Consider the following 20,599-nt stretch of genomic DNA (forward strand, 5'->3'; position numbering starts at 1 on the left):
CACCGCCAGCCCCCGTTTAGACGGCACCTAGCTCAGGCTTAGCCCACTGCTAGCTGAAACGCTAGCCTAAGGCCCAATCCCCCTTACCCCTTCCCCTTACCCCTTCCCCTTACCCCTTCCCCTTACCCCTTCAAAATAAGGGGGAGGGGTAAGGGGAAGGGGCAAGGGGTAGAAATGGGATATAAAAATATAAATAGCCTATGTTTAGCCTAATGTCTATCTTCACATACAAATATCATGAATCTTTCATAAATCGTTGCTGATCATTTCTATTGTGTGCGTGTGAGTGCGTGTGTGTGTGTGTGTGTCTCCGTCTGTGTGTGTGTGCCTGTGTATGTGTGTGTACCTCTGTGTATGTGTGTGTGTGTGTGTGTGTCCCGGTGTGTTGCTACACAGGTCTGGGCGGGGCGGTGGGCTACGCCCTGGGGGGCCTGGACTGGACCCACACCTTCCTGGGTCAGATCTTCAAGTCCCAGGAGCAGATCCTCTTCGTGTTCGCCGCCTTCTTCTTCACCATCTCCGTGGTGCTGCACCTGCTCAGCATCGACGAGCAGCAGTACTCCCCGCAGGGCGACCGCATCGACCAGGTGTGTGTGTGTGTGTGTGTGTGTGTGTGTGTGTGTGTGTGTGTGTGTGTGTGTGTGTGTGTGTGTGTGTGTGTGTGTGTGTGTGTGTGTGTGTGTGTGTGTGTGTGTGTGTGTGTGTGTGTGTTTCTTTCTGTGTGTGTGTGTTTCTGTGTGTGTGCATGAGACTGCGTGCAATTACGTGTGAGACTGTATGTGTGTGTGTGTGTGTGTGTGTGCGTGTGAGACTGTGTGTGACTGTGTTTGTGTGGGTGCTTTCATTTCTTTTTTTATGTATTCATTTTTTGGCCCCACCTCTTTTCACCCCAAACGGCTTCAGATGTCCTATGATATCACCATACCACAACACGCCTTCATGATGAGCGTTAAGCCCTTGTCTGTTGCTGTTTGTTGTGTTACACTATCACCATTGTTTTGTCTTCCCTCCATAAAGGCGAGGCCCATTTGATTTGTGTTCTGCTTTGAGCCGATATGGGAAAAGTGACAAATGTGATGAGTGGTTCAACCTCTCTGGGATGTTTTGGTAGTCGCAGACCGCTCTGTGTATCGCTACCCGCGTATTGAGCAGAACTCTCTGGTGTTAGAAAAAGAGTGTGATGGCTACCCTTTTAACATAGCATTTGATGCATTATATGTTATTCTCTTCTTCATCAGGAGAGTCCAGAGCACCCCCACGCTTTAACCTCTGGGAAGACTGGTGCTGCTCCACAGCTGACCATGATCGGCGAAGATGAGCTGATGGACAGCTACGGCCTTTACGACCCGTACGAAGACGACCAATCGGAGAATGGCAATGTAGACATAGACTTCCGGGAGGTGGAGCTTATTCGGAGTAAGTTGCCCGGGGCCGGGCAACTTTTGTTTAAGCATGAATTATTTTATGCTTCTCCTCCTTTCCTCTCATACCCCAACCAACCAATATGTTCAACAGTGTCTACCTCCCTCTATCCACCTCTCTACTCTATTTAACCCCTTCTCTATCACTGTATGTTCCACAGTGTCTACCTCCCTCTATCCACCTCTCTACTCTATTTAACCCCTTCTCTATCACTGTATGTTCAACTGTGTCTACCTCCCTCTATCCACCTCTCTACTCTATGAACCCCTTCTCTATCACTGTATGTTCAACAGTGTCTACCTCCCTCTATCCACCTCTCTACTCTATGAACCCCTTCTCTATCACTGTATGCTCCCCCGTGTCCACCTCCCTCTCTCGACTCTCCCTGCTCTATCTAACCAGTGTTCCTCCCTCCTCCGTCTGCAGGTAAGAGCGACAGCGTGCTGGCCATGGCCGACGCCACCCTGGACCACATGGACCACCTGGACCACGAGACCCTGTTCCTGCAGCAGATCGAGCCCTCCATCTTCGCCGACCACCTGTCCTCCTACCACGGCTCCCCCACCCGGACCCTGTCCTTGTTCTCCCACCGCGGCTCTCCCCCGCCGCCCCCGGACCACCTCCACCCCCAGGAGAACCCCGATGCCGACAGCCGGTCCCACACGCCGGTGGCCCGGGTCTCCCGCCTCTCGGCCTTCCTGCAGGAGATGGACAACGACGACGGCCAGGAGGCGCTGCTCAACAACCGGCTCAGCGAGCAGCACACGCCCAACGGCCGGCTGCTGGCCAACGTGGGGAACGCTCACCGGGCCAGCGTGAACGGGATCAGCGCTAAGGGCCAGGCGCACAAGGCCGGCATGGTGAAAGGTGAGGGCCCTCAGCCTCATTATGAACCTGAGAATATACATCCTCCACCTACTGTGTAATTGGTGCAAACTGTTTTAGTACACTTGGTTTTGTCTATTTGTTTTTCCTATCGTAATGTTGTCGACATAGTATCAATAAATCTCTGTATTTCAATGTAATGGAAACATTGACCCTTGGGCCCTTATTCTTACCTTTGCATTAGACCCTCTAGTTATTGAGCTTTAATCCGAACAAAAACAACTTTCTAAAACATAAACAGAACAGTTCAGAGTAGCTTAAGGAATCCGGACACACGGTTGGTAACTTCTTTTGTGGCGTAACATAACAGTAGAGATCCCTCCCAACAAAGTGTGTCCGTAACTTAGACCTTAAAACCTCACCTCAGTTTCATTTGTCACGCAGTTTGTACCACATTCCAGTTCAAGGCAGACATCGACCCCTAAACCCCAACGTTAACTCACTAACCAAACCCTCCCCCTCACCCCCACCCACAGCGGCCAGCACGGGCGCGCCGGCCCGCCAGCAGCAGCTGGCGCTGTCGTCGCGGCGCCACCACACCTTCTACCGCCAGCCCTCCTGCACCTTCTCCTACTATGGCCGCGTGGGCAGCCGCCGCTGCCGCCTCAGCCACCAGCCCCGGCGCCGCGGCCACAACCCCAACGCCACGCTGCTCATCAAGCCCTCGCGCAGCATGAACGACGTGTGTGAGGTGGAGGAGGAGCGGAGGCACCACCACCACCACCACCACCAGCAGCAGCAGCAGCAGCAGCAGCAGCAGCAGGGGCAGCAGGGGCAGGGGCAGGGCAGCAGGGTGAACAGGGGCAGCAGGAGGCTCCGCCACCAGAGCGTCCACACCGCCTCCTCCTCCAGCGGGGACACGGAGAGCGACGTGGAGGTGAGGGGGAGAGGGGAGAGGGGGGAGAGAGAGGGGAGGAAGGGGGGGGAGAGGAGAGGGGGAGGAGGAGGGGGAGGGGATATGGAGGAGGAGAGGGGGAGGAGGAGGGAGGGGGTGGGTGGGGGGGGGGAGGGAGGGGAGGAGGAGGAGGAGAGGGGGAGAGATGGAGGAGAGGAGGATCGGGAAGGGAGGAATAGGGGAGGAGAGGGAGAGTGTTGGAGGGAGAGGGGAGGGATGGAGGAGGAGGTGAGGAGGGAGGGAGAGAGGTGGTGAGGGGTAGTCGTGTTTGAAGTGATGGATGGAACGAGTGAGGGAGAGAGGTGGGCTGGACGGATGGATGACGGAGCGATGACTCCCAGGGAGGAAGGTTGGATGGAGGGAGGGCAGACGGACGGATGGATTAAATAGGATTAACGGAAGGGGAATAAAGATTTAGGGTGGGAAGATTTGAACGAGGAACGGACGGATGGGAAGATGAAGAGATGATGGAATTAAATGTGATTCATGACACGAGCAAACACGACAGATGTCGGTGGATGGACTGAGCCCTGACCCCCCCCCCCCCCACCCACCTCCTCCAGGTGGAGACCACGGTTCAGCTGCTGTGGATGTCCATGCTGAAGATGCCCCCGGAGCTGCTGAGGCTGTGTGTGTGCCACCTGCTCACCTGGTTCTCCATCATCGCCGAGGCCGTCTTCTACACAGACTTCATGGGACAGGTCATCTACCACGGAGACCCCACCGTGAGTACACGCACGCACGCACGCACGTGTAACAACACGCAAATAGAAACAAACTTGTATGTGTATCTGTCTGTATTTGATGTAACTCTGAGTGTGTGTGTGTGTGTGTGTGTGTGTCCAGGCGCCGGCTAACTCTACAGCGCTAGATAACTACCACAGAGGAGTCCAGATGGGTTGCTGGGGGCTGGTCATATACGCCATGACAGCTGCTGTATGCTCGGGTAACACACACACACACACACACACACACACACACACACACACACACACACACACACACACACACACACACACACACACACACACACTTAAACACACTTAAACACACACACACACACACACTTAAACACACACACACACACACACTTAAACACACACACACACACACACTTAAACACACACACACACACACTTAAACACACACACACACACACACACAGACACACACGCTTAAACACACACACGCACACACTTAAACACACACACTTATGCACACTTAAACACACACACATACACCCACACACGCATACACCCACACACGCATACACCCACACACACATACACCCACACACACATACACCCACACACATACACACACACACACACACTTATACATACACTTATACACAGTGACGCACTCACTCACTTAAATACTGAGATGGTTGTATAAGCTGTTCAGGCAATCCATGGAAAAATTGTATTAGAATGAATTGAATACCATGGATGACATAACATGATCATATGTAGCGTACAGCAACACACTCCAAATTCTGAATCCCGCTCTCCCTTTCTCTTTCTCTGGCTCTCTCTCTCAGCCATCCTTCAGAAGTATCTGGACAACTTTGACCTGAGCATCAAGGTCATCTACCTCGTTGGTACTCTGGCGTTCTCCGTCGGTGAGTTCTCAACACCCGGCTGCTGTAGTAGAAAATAGAAATACTAGGCTTGGAAGTTGGAACAAATAAAAAAACAGGGCCAAAGTTAATTCAGGGTCACATCTTCCCTTCCCTTCCTTCCTTCAGGCACCGCCGTCATGGCGATTTTCCCCACCGTCTACGTTGCCATGGTGATGATCAGTAGCATGGGGGTGATCTCTATGAGCATCTCCTACTGTCCCTATGCCCTGCTGGGCCAGTACCACGAGATCAAACGGGTAACAAGCGCTCGCGCACAGACAGACAGACAGACAGACAGACAGACAGACAGACAGACAGACAGACAGACAGACAGACAGACAGACAGACAGACAGACAGACAGACAGACAGACAGACATGCTTCTGACTGGCTCTGGGAAGATGTTCGGTCGCACTTCAGAGAGGAAATGGAACGAAGTCAAGACTTCGCTTTGGTCTAAACGTCCTCGCCATTTTGTTGTTGTTCGCCCTGTTTGTTATTTTGTTTGGCAGTGTGTTTGTTGATTATAATCATTGTAATATCCTGGAAAAGCTTGTTCTAATCAGTTATTAATCTCGCTAAGCTTTTAGAGCTTTACGATTCATAAATCCACTGTCCCCCTCACACACCTAAAACCAATCAGCCCTAATTGGGCCTTCCCTCTGGCCTGAGCCTACTGGCTGGTTAAAGGTACTGCTATTGTCCTCCGAGCTCAGCTTAAAGGTCCCATTACATGCCACAGGGTGTGAGTGAGATTAGCCTTTACAAGCCATTTGGAAAATCTGTCTCTTATGACATCTCGAGTGGTCGTGTCCACCTAGATGCATGACTGATAGATGAGCAACGTTTGCTACAGTCCAAACGATGGGTAAGCTGATAAACTGATCTATCCAGCACACACCTACGTGGACACGCCAAGTGTTTTCAAAACGGCTTGTAAGGCTAATCCCACCCACACTGGTGGCATGTCATCTGACCTATAAAGGGACTGCTATTGTTCTCCAAGCTCAGCAAGCTCAACTCTGCTTCACATCATGATGAATCAAACCCGAGCGTTGACCTAACCCCCTGCCCGTACGGCTCCCCCGCTCTGCAGTACGTCCACCACAGTCCCGGTAACTCCCGCAGAGGCTTCGGCGTGGACTGTGCCATCCTGACCTGTCAGGTAAGCAGCCGGGACCGGCCGGCCACACAACCACGTTCAACCACGCTCAATATGTTGTGAAAATAAGGAAAAATAAGAAAACAAGATAAATTGTGTTCATTAGCGTGATTCATTAATTGACCGACCAAGCAGACAGCATTTAATTAAATGGTTCTAATTAGCATTTTTGTTATGTTTTGTCATAATTGATATAGAATTATGCGTTCTTTTTATATATATTTTTAATTATTATAAAATTATGAAAAGAACGCACTGCCATGCTTTATGTAACGCTGGAACCTGCAGCTAGTTAGATACGGTATGTTATGTTTTAGCTAGGTGGATATGTCATGCTAGGCTTCAGCCACCATCTACAAACGACGTCTAAGGTTTAAAAGAGTTAGGGTTAGGGTGAGGTTGTTTGGCCCACGCTGTTGGATCACGCTGTTGGATCCCCCACCAGGTGTACATCAGCCAGATCCTGGTGGCGTCGGCGCTGGGCTCGGTGGTCGAGGCGTGCGGCAGCGTGCGCGTCATTCCCATGGTGGCCTCCGGGGGCTCCCTGCTGGGCTTCTTCACCGCCCTGTTCCTGGTCATCTACCCCGCGCCCCACGGAGGGTGAGGAGAGGCCGTTAACGTTAACACCCTTGGCCACTGGTCCTAACTAGGAGAGACCCTGGGAAAAAAATTTGCAAAGGAATACACTGGTGTAAATGTTATCCTTGATTTGAAAGAGAATATTACCTGAAAAGGACATTGGATTGATTGAATGACCTCCAAACATTATCATTAAATGACTCAAAAGAGATTTTTAACTTGCAAACCAATTATTCATTTCCAGTTAGAACCGGGTTCCCATTCAATCGGAGCGAGTCACACCACCACTTAAGTTTAGAGGGAGATCCCCTGATGTGGTTGTGATTGGTCGGTATTAAACCAGTAGAGTCAAAGCACCATGGCTGCCTTGGCTCCTCCTGGGTAACAATGAACTGTGGTTGAAAGTTGCATAAGTTTTCAGTCAATATTCATGCAGAGGGACGAATCAAAGTCAGACAAGGCTTCTGTAGGTGAGGAGGCTGTGAAAACGACCAGCAGCAGTTAAACTGCCCTGTCAACTCGACCAATAAACTAAACTAAACAGTCATAGTGATCAATTGTACCACTTTTCTCATCTGATTCTCGTTGTGATTGACAGGGAGGCGGAGTCAGCTAAGGCGCTGGAGAGGCGGGCCTTGACAGCGCCGGAACAGACCAATGGCAACCGATTGTCGGTCAGTGTCGTCATAGATACACCAAGCTTCCTGAGGCTCGGCAAGAAAACCAGTACGGTCACCACAACCACCACCACCACCGACAATTCCACTCCCTGTCACCTGGGCAACGAGTCTGCTCTGTGATCGTTTGGCTCCCCTGGAACAGGGCGGGACCCTCGCAGAGAACTGTTGAGATGGCCGCCGCAGAAATCAATACCATTGACTCCATAACCAAGGGAACCAGCAATCGAAGGAGACCCGCCTCTTTGTCCGTTTGTCTTCCAGCCGAGAGTGATGAATGCGAAGAACTTTGACCTTTCCAAATAGCGTTCCAAAAGGAGGGGAGAAGATGGGACCTCTAGCTGACACTGGCCGATCTAATACCTCCTATTTCGGGCCTTTAGTTTTTTCCGTGGATGTTCAAACCAACGTATTCATTCTGGCTCGTGACCGGCGGAGTCGTCGCGACCTGATTGGTTCAGCACGAGTCCTGGCCAGCCGTCAACCAATCACGACAAGCCATCAACCAAATTCCTCTCCTACACATCCGACAAAATAACCTGCTCTAAAGGAAGATGTGTGTGTTTTTTGTGCGTGAAAGATCCATTTATATCACTCAGGGCCTCTAGGGGGTGCTAACGAGCAACCACCTGGACAGTAATCTTCAGGGGACTTTGTTTTACACACATACACATATACACACATACACACACACACACATGCGTGATCCATCCCTCGGGATTACGGTTGAGGTCAATGGTGGACAACGTTGACTAGCTGATAAACTAACCCTGTCCCTGAAAGCTGCAATTATGGGAAAATAACATCGGAGTTCTTCCTCACCGATTGGGACTACAGATGACGAAAATTGTGTTGGAATTAGTCTGTTGGTCCGAAAACAGGCATCGCACTAAACCACACGGAACCATGGGACATAAGACAATCCGTGCTCTGCTCTGTGGAAGAAACGGGATCAGGTTACTGTCGCTTTAAGACTCTTGAACAGCAATGTTTCTTCAGACATTTTGGGACTTTTGGCCTTGTTTATGATCCAAAAAAACCTCTTCTCCGATGGCTCAGCGTAATCAGGACTGTTGCCCGGGGGGGGGGGGGGGGATTCCTTGACCACAGTGTGATCCATTTCCATTAATCACGGCATAATACTGTCAAGTCTTATTGACCCCCAGAGAGACACATCTGCTCCTTGTAGAGTCCCGTGCCGAACGTGTTCTAGGACACCCTCGCTCTGAACGGCGTCGGGGTCCTGAGGGCTTTCTGTTTAAAAGGTTAACCCAGGAGTTAAAAAGAAAAAGCACTTGAAACTTGATCATAGCTGAATTCACTTAAAAGTCCCAACTTCTGGTAAGTTGCCAAATGCAATATATGGGCAGTGCTAGGGGCATTACTCCAGGTCAGACAAAGCTGAAAAAAACAAAACAGTGCTACTTCTTTATTTTCCTTTTCTTTCTCAACACTTGGTGTCCTACAATGAATCTCCGTCGACAATGTTAAGGCTGATGTTAAGGCTTTTGTTTTGGGTTGTTTCTAAGTTTTATCTGACGAATCCTAATAACAGGACTCTGTATATGCTGCATGCCGTTGGCTCTGGGGAGGGGGGTTGCGAAACAAACACGCGAGGCAGGATCGGATGGGATTCAGCCTTCTCTGCTCTCGCCCCTCACTTCGCTTTCGCGTCTGTCAGCACCACGTCTGCAATGCATGACCGCTCTCTTTGTTTTTGCTGATGAAAGTATTGAGTCATCTGTGGTCTGGAAGAAAACAGCCAGGTGGATGGTTTTTAGGGGGTGCCTGGCAATCGCCCCCTTCCTCCGATAGGTCCTTCCCCCTTGTTACTTCAGCAGATTTCCCAAAGCTGTACGGTGGAGCAGTGAAACCAAACAAGGCTCTAATCAAGATTGTGGAAGAGGAGATGAGTGGGGAGTTATTCGACAGAAACAGGGTGACAATTAAAGGGAAGATCAGATGTTGTTGGTATGGCTTTGAGCCTTTCTGGTTGTGCTGTCAGGGGCTGAAAACTAAAACTTGATGGAGAACAGTGCTGGATGGGAGACAGAATAGAAATATGAATGGATGTGAGACGTAGTAGAAACCATCTGAATGGGTTTGAGGTTAAGTAGGGATGGGATATACAGTGCCTGGAGGAAGAGTGTCTTGTTAAGGGACATGGTTGGACACATTGGAGAGTAGATGTCTCTGGCTGTGAGTTGAAATCTTTTCTGAATACTGTCGAGTTCACGTCTCCATTGTTGAAATTCAATGTAATCCAAGTCCTACTTTGATGGACAATGTCAGCTTGTTGAGAGGTTAACCTTTGGGCGGTAGAGTATAAGTTGGAACCTACAATTTTAAGCACGTTTAAATCATAGAAAAATTCGGGAAAAGGGTGGTTTTAATTCACCCAAGTAGCATTCTCTGCCCAAAAGGACAACAATCACTTTCGGTTCCCTTACCCGTTGGTTATTTGGTTTCCTCTCTTGTTGTGGCTCGAGTTAAAGGCCTGTGTTAATTCAATCTTGATGTCCCTCCCTCTGTCTTCTGGTTGTGTGATTGGCCGATCCTTGATGGCATGGAGGCCCAAGGCAGCTGTGAGTGGACAGTGCAAGGTGTAACTATAAAATGGTTACAGGTGCAAGTAGTGACATTAGATGAGTGCAGAATAAATGCAGATTTAGTGAAAGCTGATGTTACGTTAAGCTGTGATAGGTAGACGTATATATTTTCTAATATATATTATATTAAGAAGGAAAGGTTTGATGGTGCTTTAGGGGTTTAATATGTCATGGCTATTTGGCATGTTTGTTATTGGCTGAGATTAGTATTTGGAATATGAAAAATTGGGAAGATGCATGCAAGTTAAATAGAAAAGGTGCTATCCCTTATGTATTACCCATTTAAATAAAAATGATGGATGATTTCACCAACCATAGTTAATCTATAAGAAAGGAAGTCGAAAAGGCCTCTTTTTATTTCACCGTTATTGGTCGAATCCCCAACTGAAATGGTATCTGTCAGTGGTAGTCAGGATATTGGCTGGCCTGTATATTCGGCCCATGACGTTGTTTTCATGAGTTTCAACAAACAATTTCAGTTGTTTTTGTTCCCCTCGGGGTGTTACATCATCCTCATCACTTTGTTTTGGTTATTAAAAGCCCTGGGAGCCTGGACTGGTAGACCTGGGATACACATACACTAACGCGTAACAGTAATCCACAAGGGACCCCTGTGTTTGTTCTCGAGGGAGGTTTGCATGCAACACCGCGGTGCATGTGGAAAAAAAAGCCAAAGTACAATTCCCTCATTTTGATTGCCCCAATACTTTCTAATGCGCTGCTGATGCATGGTTGGATGCTGCTTTCTCCTGCTTGAACTCCCTGTTTAGAAACCCACCAACATGCACTCAGCCCAAACATCATGTCAGGGGCCCATTCGACAAGGCCCTCAGGTTCAACAAATCGTTGTTTGGTTCCAGCACGACGCGGGTGTAGTGATTCAACACAGCCGCTCGCTTGTATTGTGGGCAAGTACAACGCATCAAAACATGATAAGTATAATATCTCAGCTGTGACGCCGAGCTGTGTACACTGATTTGTTGAAACTGACGAGCCCTTGCGAGGCAGAACTAAATACTTGTGGTGCGACTTCAGTATGTCTGTGAAAGTGTAACGGGGGAAGTTACACGTCTGAGCTTGGCTTATGGCGGCGGGCCCATGGCCGGGGACTGTGGAATGTGTTCACAGAGTGGCCTGCTGGGAGATTGTGTTGTTTTCCTGCTTTTTTGATTCCATCAGGTGACTTGGGGTGACCGAGGTCAATGAATGTAAAAAGGGGTTTCAACTGAAATCCCTTTAAGTTTCATGGTTTAACAAGCCGGGGGGGGGGGGGGGGGGGGGGGGGGGGGTGGGAGGGTCTGACATTGCACACGAACTTGCACATATAGTTGGTTTGAGGAAAAAAAATCGTTTTTGCAATAGAAGATTGTAATATTTATTTTTTTAAGCTTTCTTGTTTTAAAAGGACACTTTCACTTTATTTAAAACTAAATAACCATCATCCAACCAGTTTATGTTGGCCTGAGTTAGTTTGAAAAAAAGTCTTATTTACTGCTGTCGAGAGAGGAGAGTGGCTCTGTAGCACCTGAGTGGGTGGGTGAACAGTGGGAGATTGTTGTGTGCGATATGCGTTTGAAATAACTTACTTGTGCGTTTTACAAAAAAATAATCATCTCAGCTGTCATTGCAAGTTGTCTTGGGTTATAGTTCTTGACGGCCTTTGGGTTTACACACACACACACACACACACACACACACACACACACACACACACACACACACACACACACACACACACACACACACACACACACACACACACACACACACACACACACACACACACACACACACACACACACACACACAGAGACACAGACACACCTCTATTGGGCACTGTTTCCACACTCTTGTAGTGTTCGCGGTCGGAAAAAGAATAGCTGTAGATGGGACGCATGTTATTTCAGAACTTGAAGCCGCTTCTAGCGCCACCTTCTTGCTGCACTGTAAACAGCACGTGTGCCGTGTGTCTTGACGTCACCGAGTTCTGAGAACCTGAAGCTCACCTCGTCGCGCTTGTGGCGCGTTGCACCAAACCAAGCACTGCTTGTGAAGCTTCGCCGAGCCGCCCGTGAGAGGCTTTGCATTTTGGTTATGTTACGTTTTACATGTTACGCCGTGTTATGTATTTGACGTGAGAGAAGACAGTGGCCTATATACTTTTATCTTGACAGAAATAGAAGTCATAGAATATACTAATGGGTAACAGGTTTGTGTAGTATACTCTACAAATGCCTTTGTCATAAAATAGATAAATACGATGCAATATATATATATATATGTATATATAATATTATACAAATATATTTCTCTCTTTAGGTTCTTTATTTTGCAGATTATTTTTTTTGGCCTATGTTTTATATATATATAAGGATTGTATATACACACATATAAATATAAACTTGTGTAAATATATCATGCTTGGGCCTTCCTACGGGACTCTTCACACTGTATGGAACGCACCTTAAGAAAGAAAAAAAATCTGAAGTACATTGTGTATGACTCTTTTTTTCTTGTGAATGTGAAAATAGAATATATAGGTTTAAAGGAAAACATGACAACTTTAGAGTGTGTGTGTGTGTGTGTGTGTGTGTGTGTGTGTGTGTGTGTGTGTGTGTGTGTGTGTGTGTGTGTGTGTGTGTGTGTGTGTGTGTGTGTGTGTGTGTGTGTGTACATGCAAGCCAAAGCATTTGCATCACGAGTCAAGATCAGCAGCCTGCGACGATCACGTGCAAGAACATACAATCAGATGCAAACGAACATGCACATGCAAAGAAAATTGGCTGACGGCTCCCCTGTTCTTTAACCCAGAAAATATTCGCATCTGTCTGGAGGAAATCAGACGCTGAGTAAGCCTAATGGCATTTTCTTGGCAGAAGTGTCGAAGCGGCAGTGAAACCGCAGTCTGGCCGCGTGTTTCATCAGCAGTCGCACGACGGGACCTTATTTGTTAGCGAGGTCAAAAAAAGTATCATACCCGACCCTGGGGTTACTAGGGGACCTGCTGAGTCATTAACTGATTCAAGCCCTTGAAATACGCAGTATTCCATATCAATCCAAACATTGTATTTTATCATTTATATTGAATATGTGGGATTATGCTGGTTGCAGGGTATGTAGGCTATTTATCGACACCCATTCACTTACTCACTCACACATTATCTGTGCAACAATATACCGGTGACGTAGTGACATGGCTTAATGATAGATTGGCCGACATCCAATGACATGGTAGCTCTGCTCCAAGGTCAGCGTTTTATCAGACCCCTCGATGTGGATAAACAGTGACCTCTTGTGGATCCACAATGTATTGGCAACATTTACTTTACAACTTGATTAACTTGAGTTTTAGGAATAAAAATACTACTAATAGGGCAGGCCTACTAGTTAATTTGAAAAAATAGAGTAATCTACCTCCTAGACTAAACTATACTATAACTACCGTGATGAAAATAAATGCCGAGCAAAACAAATGAATGAAAAACAACATCATTTTTAAATTTTGTCAATTATGGCTCACTGGCTCTCTATTAAATCGACATTAATATACATTTCAATAACTAAATCGAATAATGCAGCAATAAATTATACAACGTATGGCTTAAACCTTTGTGAATAACTATCTTTCAAAAAATGATTTGGAGAATTAAGTATAGAAAATACAAAATAAAAGAAACTTTATTTTAGAGACTGACAATTACAAATTCTGAAGTAATTTCTTTGGTTTTTGAGTACATTATGTGATATAAAATATGAAAAAATTACAATAACTAAAGTTTTAAGTCATGAATACACTTGTATTGGTCCACTTATACGTAGTGAAAGGGAAAGAGTATAGGGCAATGGCTTCCACAATCTCAATGTAGGGCCTACTATCCCAGACGCGTCGACTGCGTTTGACCTCTTAGCGTCTGTCAGTCAAACTTTGTTTCATAATGTGCCACGTCGTGAACAACTTCCATGTGATTCAAAAGAGGAAACAATGAACGAAACCTCACTTAGTAACTTCCATCACGTAAACAATGTTATCAGCGTCCGCAGGATTTCCTGGAATACTCCTGGGATACGAGGATCGCTATAGAAACGGCAAACATCGCGTCTCCGTCCAGACACGATGAGACGAACAGGTAAACACGAGGCGCGGAGAGTGGTTTTTACAATAAGCTCTGGGGAGAGTTACGACTACAACAGTTTATTCTGTTGAGGGCAGGCTCCGTCTCCAGCCTCTTAAATGCGTTCGCTTTGAGAGGGCAGCTCCGTTGCACGCTGTCCTTCCCCTACACAACCCCCGCCTTCAGCACGTTTGCCTCAGTCTCTGTTTCACTCTTACGATCACACGGGCCATCATAGACTCAGAATGTCCCAGAGCCGTTCTCTAAACATATTTGGAAATATCGATAGAACAATTTTAGAATAATCGAAGGGGACTGAGTTGGTTTACTTCTCTATCTTTGAAATTCTACTTTATCTAGTTCTTACTGATGGACTATGTCAGCTTGTTGAGAAATCAACCAAAATCACACCTGCACTCAGTGGCGTGCACAGACATTCTGGGGGGCAGGTGCTCAGGGAAAAATAAGGGCACATTAAAGTGTCATTTCGAAGTGAAGAGTGATCATTACCACTTTTCTAAAGCAGCATCCTCCTCAGTGCCATGTCTTGATGTTGATGACCTCACTATGATTGATCTTGATATATTTTTCTATAGCAAGCAGGAGAAGGTCAGAGAGCCGTTCTTCTCCACACAGACTTCTTAGTTTAGTTTTGATAATTTTCAGCTTTGAAAATTATCTCTCCACAGAAGCAGTTGTCACTGGCAATGTTTCATCGATTTTTATCATCTTCACAAAGGCAGGAAAGATGAGCCGGCCACTGTTTTCCCTCAGTATGGCAAAGATTTCTTTGAGGTCTTTTGCAGGAAAGCTGGAGTGGAACACCTTTAGTTCTGTCTTCAGCTGGTCCTCGTCTTCTCCATAGAAATCAGGATGTGGACGGCTTCCTTGGCTTCTGCGTTTGGCATGCTTACCCAGTTGGCATGTACCGTGAAGGGTAGAAGGACTGAATGATTCTAGCAGTGGGACTTCAGCTCCTCAGTCACAGTATCCAGAAAGGAGGCTTAGGGGGCAAACAATACACTCTAGACTCAATTCATTTATGTGTTACATCGCCGGTTGGGCAGGGCAGGGGAGTAGGTGTGTGTGGGCAGCAGCTGTGAACTACAGCTGCAACGCGCCTCCGTTTGTGTCCGCTCTGCGAGTTCACGTTGACAAAGGAAGAGAGTTGTGTGCGAGGAGGAGGGGGGGGGGGGGGGGGGGGGGCATATATATTGGGCCATTATTATCACACGTTTTTAATTGTCGGGCCTTTATAGATGATAATGTCGGCATGGGCCACATACACTGTTTAAAAAAAAAAAAAAAAATTCAGATTATTTTATTTTTTTCAAAAGGGCACTTGATAGGGTCAGGGGGCAAAGGGCAGGTGCTATAGCACCACCTTGGGTCTACCTGTGCACGCCACTGCCTGCACTAAAAGGCCCTTAAATACCCAAAGGATAGACTTCAGCCATTAATACAAGATGCAGGCTCCGTTATCTGACCTCATCATCCTCTTCCGTAGCAACTCTTCTGCTATGTCATCCCTTTATCGCTATGTCTCTGCTGAGCATGGCACCAGCTCCTCCGCCTTGGGAATGAGGTCTACCTGGAGGTCCTCTAGGCGGAGTGCTCCCGAGCGAGGTTGGAAGAGGCAGGGGAGGGTCCGGGCACGGAGGCCAGCGTGAGCGTGGCCACACTCTGAGCCAGCGCCATGGCTGTCCCTGAACACTTCTTCACCGACGGCATCTCTCCTCCTCCTCCTCCTCCCCCTATCGCCACCGTCGAGCCCCCCGCCGCCCCGCGGCTTGTCCTCCCTTCCTCCCCTTCCTCCTCCTCCCCGGTCGCCCACACCCCCCTCCGCCAGCCCCCCCCGCCCCTCCTCCTCCTCCCCCCCCTGCCCCTCCTCCTCCTCATCCTGCGGCGCCACAGCCTCTTAAAGCTGTCCGTCACGAAGCAGTACACCACGGGGTCCAGGCAGCTGTTGAGGCTGCTCAGCGTCACCGTCACGTGATAGGCCAGCACCTGCCCCGCCTCCTTCCCTGGCCCCTCCTCCCCCTCTCCTCCTCCTCCTCCTCCTCCTCTAGCTCCCCCCCCTCCCCCGCCTCTCACCCGGAAGTAGACCAGGGCCTGCCGCACGTGGAAGGGCGTGAAGCACACGGTGAACACCACCAGCACGGTGGCCAGGAGCCGCACGGCGCGCGCCCGCCGCTCCAGGCTCTGGCGGGGCATGGGGGCGTGGCCCCGGCCGGAGGGGGCGGAGCTGAGGAAGCAGGCCACGCGCAGGGTGAAGCCCACCACGGCCAGCAGGGGCAGCAGGAACTCCAGCACCGTCAGGTAGAAGAGGGTGGGGAGCAGCACGCAGGAGTTGCCGAACTCTAGCGCCGCGGTCTAGAGGAGGTGGATGGGGGGGGGTGGAGGGAGGGGGGGTTGGGAGGGAGAGAGAGAGGAGGAGGGGGGGGGTGGGGTGAGGGGGGTGAGGGGGGGGGGGGGGGGGGGGCGACAGAGGAGAAAGGGGCAGAAAGAGAGCAGTGGATATACGTACGCAAGCTAGTATTCACATCCTTGTGGTCGTGTTATGCTAAAACGGGACACACTGTCATGAGGGTTTTATCACGAGGGCTGCAGGCCAAACCTGTGCTCGGCACCACGGCAGCCGGGGGATGGGGACGGAGCCCCCTCCCCCCAGTGGAAGGGCGCTCCGCTTAGCTCCGCCCCCTGGACGGGCTAGGAGGAGGCCCCCCCAGCCCGTCCTCCAGACTGCCCTACGGCAGCAGGACTCTGCGACACCCCCCGCCCCGCCAAGGCAGCAGCCCCACCAGGCCTCTTGAGTGCAGGAGAAGACCAGAACCAAAGGTGTGTGTGTGTGTGTGTGTGTGTGTGTGTCTTTGGTTCCCAGGAGGCTTTTAGCTGAGCTTATTTATATGTCCTACTCATACTCTACTTGAACATAGTGTACACCGTGTGGGGGCCGTTTGTGTCAGTGTGAGAGAGCATATGCGCTTCCTTCAGTGGTCTGAGTGTGCCAGAATGTTTTCATGCCTGCTTGTACGCGTGTGTGTGCTTGTACGCGTGTGTGTGCTTGTACGCGTGTGTGTGCGTGCGTGTCTACCTGGAAGGAGTAGGTGACCACCACAGCGATGAACCACACTAGAGCACTGAGGCAGCGGGCGGCTCCCGCCGTCCTCCACCGGTGCAGCGTGCCCGAGGCGTGCACCACTGCCAGGTAGCGGTCGATGCAGATGCTACCAGAGACAGTCAAGTCAAGTTTATTTGTATTTTAAAACAACAGTAGTTGACCAAAGTGCTGTACACAAATACAATATAAAAAACAAAACAAAGAACAAGAAGGCTTAATATTGCATATTAGCAACAACAATGAATAAGATAAAATGAAATCTTAATCTGTATTAAAAGCCAATGTAAAAAAGTGAGTCTTTAGTTGCGTTTTGAACTGGTCTATAGACTGGGCAGATCTCAGACTCACTGTTCCAAAGATTAGGAGCGGCCACAGCGAAGGCTCTGTCGCCTTTTGTTTTTTGTCTGCACCTGGGTACATCCAGCAGCATCTGCTGAGCTGATCGAATATCTCTAGATGGAGCATGGATGCAGACCAGCTCTGACATATATTTAGGTGCCAGCCCATGTAGAGATTTAAAAGTAAACAACAGAATTTTGAATTTAATTCTAAAAACCACAGGAAGCCAGTGGAGAGAGGCCAGGACAGGGGTAATGTGGTCATATCGCCTTTTTCCAGTGAGGAGACGTGCAGCAGCATTTTGGACCAGTTGCAGGCGACGGAGCAGACATTGGTCTCTACCTGGTCAAGAAGAGGATGCTGCAGTACATGTTGACGAAGTAGCTGAAGTTATGCACGTAGGAGCAGGCCAGGCAGCTCCCGCCGCTGTGGTAGAGCGCGATGCGCGCGGAGAGCGACAGCGCCACCAGCAGGTCGGCTATCGCGAGGTTTATCGTGTAAACCACTGGCGCGGAGGACTGGGTGGACGCGCCGCAGAACACGTAGAGGGCCAGGCTGTTGAGGACCACGCCGATCACCAGCATCAGGCAGTTGGACACCTTCGGGGGAGGGTGAAAGAAACATCTCTCAAAGTATCAAAAAATGAATCATTCTTTTTTAAACCATTTTCTTGAAAAAGTCTTACCTGAATAAAAACATTCTGTGAAACAATTATAAAAAAATAATCTCCAAAGCATGTTAATCAACAACTGGAATAAATGCAAATATAGTCATAAGAAAGCCCTATGCAAATAAAATAATGTAACGCAAATAATGCAATTTATTTTACATACATATACAAATATGTACTATAGCCTATAAAAAAGGCTTCATAGCGCCCTACCAGAAGTGAGAGCCACACTGCATAGTAATCCTGATAGAGCTGAGCATCGAGGTGCGCCAGCCTGTGCAGATATGGCGCCCCCCACTGTTGGTCCCACGCACTGCAGTTGGTCGGTCCTGGCGTCGGGCTCGGCGGCAGCTTCACGGTGGTGCTGCTGCTGACATCCCCGAGAATGTTCTCCATTGGATTATTGGCTTAGGGTTCTGTATAACGCCAGAGGAGAGCAAAGTTAAGGCCTGGTTCAACCGAAATGGTCTTGGTTCAGATCAAATTAGAAACGGTTAAAGATAAAGTCGCTATAAAGTTATTAAATTAACGATGGGTGACTGGAAAGAAGACCACTGGTTTCTGGCTCCAATAATGAATGATGAAGAGTAAATCCAAAAGTCTTTGCAACGCCAGACCTCTGCCCGAGGAAGGCAGATGTTTATAAATAGATGAAGCCATTCTACTTTAAATGATGAGGTGTGCATTCTTAGAACAGATCAACAAGGCTCAGAAACGTTAGAATTCTTTCTCAGCAAACCCATACTTAGACACGGAGCATGCACCCATCAGACATTTGTACAATATGTCCCTCACAAATTCATACAGAAATGTCACGCACACACACACACACACACACACACACACACACACACACACACACACACACACACACACACACACACACACACACACACACACACACACACACAAAATCTCCCCCACACACACAAACTAATACAAAAAAACACACACACTAAAACAAAATAGTACACACACACACACGCACTAATAAAAAATCACACATGCAAACACTATTACAAAATCACACACACATATACACTAATACCAAATCACACATACACACAAAAGTAACGTCAACATCAGCAGTAGAGAGTTAATCCCGACGGCAACCTCCCCCCCCCCGTACACGTTTTATAAACACTGTCCTTCTATTGTAAGCCTCCATTTAAAGCCAGTGAACATATTTTAATACCTACTCTAAAAAAAGGATGTGACATCTTTCAACAAACCACTGTGTCACTGCAGAGACAAGACCTGGTGTGTGTGTGTGCGTGTATGTCTGTGTATGTCCTTCACCCAACTTGTGTTAAGTCAGGTGATGTTCACAAGAAGGAGAGACTGTCACTGTCACAGCACTGTGGTATTAAACTAGTGTATGTATTATAAGAACGATTCTAACTAAACACACAGGTGACACTTGGTTTACTGAGAGTAAGATGTATGTCGCCCCTCCACCTGGTCCATTTAAAGAAGTGCACGCATCCTGTTTGAGTGTGAACGACTTTAAAGAGACTGGATGTATACACTAGCCAGACAGGACTTCAATCAAACTATACATTTAAATAGGAGGCTGCATTGTATTATATCTTCACTGTTTATGGATTTGGGGGTTATTTGAAATATAAATGAATTCCTTGCTGACTATTGTGACGTCAATGGCCACTTGTTACATGAGTCGAATTACTGAATTTGACTCATCCCTTTATGGAATTGGTGAGGTGAAAGTTTACTTATGCCTACTGGATATCACCAGTTTCCAAGGTGAAATATGGAGCTTGGCTGTTTCCAACATCCCTCCGATACTCAGGAATAAAACTAGACAGAAATGGCCCCTGAACAATGTCAAGTCAACACTCAACTTTCTGTTAGAAAGCAGCGTAATACCTTAGTTATGATAAAGTGACTTTGAATACACAAGACGGATGAATTACTATCTGTTAACATGACTTGGCGATAAGATTGATATTATATATATTCTCCCTCTCTCTTCATCATAATCATACAGATGGACCGGAATCAACATAACTCGGATTTGCCTTCACACTGACTCAACACCTCATCATAATTTACTCCAAATCATATTATTAGTTTAGCACAGAGCTTTTTCAGTATCCCACTTGATATCTCCTACAACAATCTACAGCAGCAGTATTAAGTTTGAGTTGAGAGTATTCATCATCAGAGCATGAGTTTTTACTGGTTTCTGTTTCTTCCTGGTGAATTTATCAAAGTTTTGTTCATGAAAATATAACAACGTCTACCATATTTTGGTAAAGTTTGCGTTACATTCCAAGAGTACGCAACATTTGGATACAGCAATGAAACAGTAGACCATCTGTACCATAACTCATGACAATCAACCAAACGGTCATCAGTGCTGAATTATCCTTTTAGACCACCAGACTAGACAATGATGAGTTATTAATTCAGCTAATTTGTCTTTTTTGTCCATGAGAAAAAAGATGGCCACACCTGTTTCATCCTTTCAACATGTAGTCTTGTGTT

At 47.8% G+C, this 20,599-nt stretch overlaps 2 protein-coding genes across 4 annotated transcripts in view; one reads left to right on the forward strand and one right to left on the reverse strand.

Moving 5' to 3' along the window:
- Positions 1 to 11,112, forward strand: part of slc45a4a (solute carrier family 45 member 4a) — a 42,201-nt gene extending 31,089 nt beyond the window's left edge. For all 3 annotated transcript variants that reach the window (XM_030348116.1, XM_030348117.1, XM_030348118.1), the window contains 11 exons: positions 397 to 587; positions 1,239 to 1,416; positions 1,849 to 2,289; positions 2,784 to 3,184; positions 3,766 to 3,927; positions 4,049 to 4,148; positions 4,743 to 4,823; positions 4,950 to 5,080; positions 5,919 to 5,987; positions 6,430 to 6,584; positions 7,162 to 11,112. In XM_030348116.1, the coding sequence (XP_030203976.1) occupies positions 397 to 587; positions 1,239 to 1,416; positions 1,849 to 2,289; positions 2,784 to 3,184; positions 3,766 to 3,927; positions 4,049 to 4,148; positions 4,743 to 4,823; positions 4,950 to 5,080; positions 5,919 to 5,987; positions 6,430 to 6,584; positions 7,162 to 7,363 (2,111 nt within the window). In that variant the 3' untranslated portion in view covers positions 7,364 to 11,112. The remainder of the gene's footprint in view (positions 1 to 396; positions 588 to 1,238; positions 1,417 to 1,848; positions 2,290 to 2,783; positions 3,185 to 3,765; positions 3,928 to 4,048; positions 4,149 to 4,742; positions 4,824 to 4,949; positions 5,081 to 5,918; positions 5,988 to 6,429; positions 6,585 to 7,161) is intronic.
- A 2,397-nt stretch (positions 11,113 to 13,509) lies between these two features.
- LOC115536334 (G-protein coupled receptor 20) overlaps positions 13,510 to 20,599 on the reverse strand; it is a 7,282-nt gene continuing 192 nt past the window's right edge. Inside the window, exons 2-6 of the mRNA XM_030348159.1 lie at positions 18,305 to 18,507; positions 17,764 to 18,020; positions 17,056 to 17,188; positions 15,821 to 16,334; positions 13,510 to 15,706 (exon numbers count right to left, since the gene is read on the reverse strand). Of these exons, the coding sequence (XP_030204019.1) occupies positions 15,564 to 15,706; positions 15,821 to 16,334; positions 17,056 to 17,188; positions 17,764 to 18,020; positions 18,305 to 18,487 (1,230 nt within the window). The 5' untranslated portion in view covers positions 18,488 to 18,507 and the 3' untranslated portion in view covers positions 13,510 to 15,563. The remainder of the gene's footprint in view (positions 15,707 to 15,820; positions 16,335 to 17,055; positions 17,189 to 17,763; positions 18,021 to 18,304; positions 18,508 to 20,599) is intronic.

Source organism: Gadus morhua, chromosome 22 (genome assembly GCF_902167405.1).
Source record: "Gadus morhua chromosome 22, gadMor3.0, whole genome shotgun sequence".
NCBI lineage: Eukaryota > Metazoa > Chordata > Actinopteri > Gadiformes > Gadidae > Gadus > Gadus morhua.